This window comes from Euphorbia lathyris, chromosome 1 (assembly GCF_963576675.1).
Source record: "Euphorbia lathyris chromosome 1, ddEupLath1.1, whole genome shotgun sequence".
Taxonomy (NCBI): domain Eukaryota; kingdom Viridiplantae; phylum Streptophyta; class Magnoliopsida; order Malpighiales; family Euphorbiaceae; genus Euphorbia; species Euphorbia lathyris.
Window position 1 is genome coordinate 75168718 of NC_088910.1, and position 4443 is coordinate 75173160.

A 4443-nucleotide genomic window follows, 5' to 3' on the forward strand; every position below is an offset into this window, starting at 1 on the left:
TATTATTTGGTATAGGGGTGGCAACGGAGCAAGGCGGGGGCGGTTTTGCATCCCCTATTCCGCCCCAATATTTTCGGAGGCAGTTTTGGGGAATCTCCAAAAAAATATTCGGAGATTTTTTGCCACCCATACCCGTCCGCACGGTTCCCCACGGGTTTCAAAGAATCCTTAATCCCCAAATAAAATTTAAAAAATTCTCCAAATTTAAAAAATTATCCAATACCCAAATTTAAAATTCTCCACGTGTTACTGGTATAAACCAGTTGCCTGAAGATGCTTCTACTGTGTCGTCGAGTAGAAGCCGAGGAGCATGAAGATCCTTCTGATTCATCGAGAGTAGAAGATCAGTTTGAAGAAGAGGTTAGAAGAAGCGGGAGCGGTGTTGTCTGAAGTGAAGAAAATGAGAGAAGAAAAGTGAAGAAGGAGTGGCATTGTGTCTGAAGGAAAGAAGAAAAGACAGATTATAGATAGGATTTTTATGGTTAGTTTATTATAACGTTTTTTTTTTTTTTTTTTTACTTTTGGATAAATTATAGATAGAAAAGAAACAATAGAATAGAATACACCGATAGGTTTTTTTAATTAAAGTATTGATTTTTTTTAATAATTTAAACTAAATTAAATTGTTATAGATATAGATAATAGTATTAGTTAACTTATCATATTATTTTTTTAATCACATTTAGATACTAATTATTTTAGATATATATATAATATTTTATTTTATTGTTTGGGGATTTTGTGGGGACTTTACGATCGGTTTTTCGGAGGCGGTTTGCGGATCTCTGCAGTTCGGGGATAGTAACACCACCCCCGTCCAATTTTAATGTTCGGGGTTAAAATTTCATCCGCCTCCAATACTGCATCCAAAATTTTCGGTTTTTCTCCAGCTTCATCGGTTCGGACTCCATGGTTATCGGTTTTCCTCCGTTGTAGTGCCACCTCTAATTTGGTAAGAGATACAGTAGTTTGTGTAACTAGGTAAAAAGAAGTCTCAAGTTTGGAAAGTTTTATAATTTAGCATTTATTATTTACTTAGCATAATTTTTATTATTTTGGATGCATATGGATACCGTTAGTAGATTTGGTAATATCTAAAAGACAAAATGTGGTTATTCTAGACGAGGGACATGACATGAAACATTGTCTAAATCTGGACACAACATAGATTAGGGATTGGGTTGGTTGCTAATTAAATCTCTTCCCTTCATGGGATGGGATGGGACCCATTTGCTTTTGAAAAGGAGTCGAGGAGGACCCCATCCATCAAAACCGAATCACCGACTGCACTCACTTTTTTCCCTGTGCAGGCCAAAGCAGCGTATCATTCCTCGGTAAAGGAGAAAGGCCAAAAACCAAAGGAGACTTCAGTTTGAATTGAAGTTTGTTTCCATTCCATTGGAAAGAAAGAAGAGCAGCTTCCCTTCTCTCTCTTCCATTACCATATATACATACGCATTCATAATGCTTTTCTTTTTCCCCCATTTTTGAATAATTCCAGAAACCATACGCAGGCATACTACCACTTGAAATGAGACCACATTTCTTTATTTGTTTTCTACTTTCCATCATCTTCTTCCTGCTTTCTTTCTCTATTGCCCACTCAGATCTATCATCAGATACAACTGCTCTTTTAGCTCTACGCAAGGCAGTCGCCGGTCGATCCCTCTTATGGAACATTTCCGAACTAACTCCCTGCAATTGGACCGGCGTTATTTGTCAAGCAAACAGAGTTATTGAGTTACGCCTGCCTGCTATGGGTCTCTCCGGCCGCCTTCCTTTAACTATCGGGAATCTCTCAGAGCTTCAAACTTTGTCTCTCCGCTTCAACGCCCTCTCTGGTCCGCTCCCTGCTGATATCGGCAATCTTGCTTCTTTACGCAATTTGTACTTGCAGGGCAACTTGTTCACTGGGGAAATTCCTGTTTTTATATTCAATTTGCACAACTTGGTAAGGCTTAATCTGGCTAATAATAACTTCACTGGTCTCATTTCCCCTGATTTTAATAAATTGAAAAGATTAGCAACTCTTTATTTGGAGGGGAACCAGCTCAATGGTTCAATTCCAGACCTCAATTTGGGATCTCTTGATCAATTCAATGTTTCTTCTAACAAGCTAACTGGTCCTATTCCTGAAAGGTTAGCTAGTAAGCCTGCAAATTCATTTGAAGGGAATTCTCTATGTGGGAAACCCTTGTTTCTTTGCAATGCTACTTCAAACGGGGATAATAGTAAATTGTCAGGTGGAGCTATTGCTGGGATTGTCATTGCTTGTGTTATTGGATTTTTGTTAATTTTGATGATTTTGATCTTCTTATGTCAAAGAAAGACAAGTAAACAAGGAGGGGAGGATCCACAACATGGAGAGGTTGGGGTTTCCGGTGAAAAACCCGTGGCTGATAGTGGCAGAGCACCAGCTTTGGCGGCGCAAAGAGGTGGGACTAATAAGGGTTTGGTTTTCTTTGGGAATATACCAAAGGAGTTTGATTTGGAGGATTTGTTAAGAGCTTCTGCAGAAGTGCTTGGGAAGGGGACTTTTGGGACAACTTATAAGGCTAGTTTAGACGTAGGAATGACAATGGCTGTGAAAAGATTGAAGGATGTGAACGTATCAGAGAAGGAATTCCGTGAAAAGATTGAGGCAGTTGGGAAGATAAATCATGAGAATTTAGTCCCCTTAAGAGCTTATTATTTTAACAAGGATGAAAAGCTTCTTGTTTGTGATTACATGCCTATGGGAAGCTTATCTGCTCTTTTACATGGTCAGCCTTTCTTGTCTTTCTGTGTTTATGTGCTCTTTTACCTATATAGAATCATAGTTCAATGACATTGTTTTTCCACGTATAATCTCAGTATTTAATCCTAAATCTAAACTTGAGGCAAGTAGATTTGCTTTGGAGAATTGAACTATTCTTGAATTTACAGAAAACTTTTAGACAATCTCTGAGATGCTGTCCAATGAAAGAAAAGTAGAATTGATTATGCAAGTATTTCTTATATCACAAGTGCAGGAAACAGAGGTGCTGGCAGGACTCCAATAAATTGGGACACCAGGTCTAGCATAGCCCTTGGAGCTGCTAGAGCAATTGCACACCTTCACAGTGAGGGCCCTAGAATGTCTCATGGAAACATAAAATCATCAAATATTCTCCTTACTAGGACATTTGAAGCTCGTGTGTCGGATTTCGGGCTGGCGCATCTTGCAGGAGCTACAGCTGCTCCTAACCGTATTGACGGGTATCGTGCCCCAGAGGTGACTGATTCTCGGAAAATATCCCAAAAAGCAGATGTTTACAGCTTTGGTGTACTGCTGTTGGAATTGCTAACAGGAAAGGCTCCGAACCATTCTGAGTTGAATGAGGAAAGAGTAGACCTTCCAAGATGGGTGCTATCTGTTGTAAAAGATGAATGGACATCAGAGGTGTTTGATCTGGAGCTCCTACGATATCAGAATGTAGAGGAAGACATGGTTCAGCTGTTGCAGGTAGCAATCAGTTGCACTGCTCAGTATCCAGATAATCGCCCTTCAATGCAACAAGTCAGCACCCAAATTGAGGAGCTGTGCAGCTCACATGACAAGTCATCTTCATAAAGTTTTCCCAATTTTTGATTTTTTTGTTGATTTGATGGGTTCATCTTTAAGAATCCACTGTGCATTTCCATTTAGTTTGATGGTATAATTGAAAAGAACAATGTGATTTTTACTTGGTGTGAAATGTGAATAATTAGCAAGTTCTCTGAGCATTGTGTTTGTTTGGTTTGTCTGAAACAAAGAGTTATTTAACGGAGGTAGGTAGGTGTTTATGTCTGGAAGGTCAAATTGATTAAGAATAAGAGGTCAATTCATTTCATGGATAAGATAAGGACTTTGCTTTGCTTTTTAGCATTCATCACTTCTTCATCTTAAGCACGATCTTCCTAATTGCTAAGCCACTCTTTATATAATGTTTGAAAGCAATTTTCATTTATTAATATATAAAATGTTTGTTGAAACTGAATTGTATTGTTAGAACAAAAATCAGTATCCAATTAAAGCGCATTGCTTCTTCACACATTTTAATTTGTTCAAACTGACTTGTATTGTTACTTACTTCATGTTTCAACATTAACAACATACTAGATAAATCTCATAATTCTCCTTTAAATTTTTTGAAATGGTTTATTTATATTAAACACAATGTTTTCTTCTCTCAAACAATAAAATAAAATACGACTGTCTAAGTCCGTCCTCTTAGCGTTTTTAGCACACTTACCATTTTTTGGTTGCTTAGACTATCTAAACCACGTCTAGCCAACAATCAAAACAAAAAATATTTGTTTTTGTTTTATTATAATTTACTTTTAAAGATTGTCGCATGATTTTAGATAAATTATGTTTATTATTTTTATATATTTTTTGTTTAATTATGTTCTCTATTTGTTTTTTCCTGATATGGTTTAGTA

General features: G+C 37.2%; 1 protein-coding gene across 2 annotated transcripts; it reads left to right on the forward strand.

Moving 5' to 3' along the window:
* The first annotated feature begins 1325 nt into the window (after window positions 1-1325).
* LOC136202301 (probable inactive receptor kinase At1g48480) lies at window positions 1326-3993 on the forward strand. 2 transcript variants are annotated; one of them, XM_065992837.1, is made up of 3 exons: window positions 1327-1951; window positions 2330-2762; window positions 3012-3993. In XM_065992837.1, exons 1-3 carry the CDS (start codon window positions 1532-1534, stop codon window positions 3590-3592), a joined length of 1434 nt encoding a protein of 477 aa, XP_065848909.1. In that variant the 5' UTR covers window positions 1327-1531; the 3' UTR covers window positions 3593-3993. The 2 variants fall into 2 exon arrangements, with proteins under 2 accessions (XP_065848899.1, XP_065848909.1); XM_065992827.1 differs by having other exon boundaries at window positions 1326-2762.
* The last annotated feature ends 450 nt before the right edge of the window (window positions 3994-4443 follow it).

What these genes read in the sequence shown, in the direction of transcription:
- LOC136202301 (XM_065992827.1), top strand. Translation starts at nt 1,532, where the DNA reads ATGAGACCACATTTCTTTATTTGTTTTCTACTTTCCATCATCTTCTTC. An exon ending in CTTATCTGCTCTTTTACATG is followed by an intron (nt 2,763 to 3,011) that starts GTCAGCCTTTCT and finishes TCACAAGTGCAG; the next exon opens with GAAACAGAGGTGCTGGCAGG.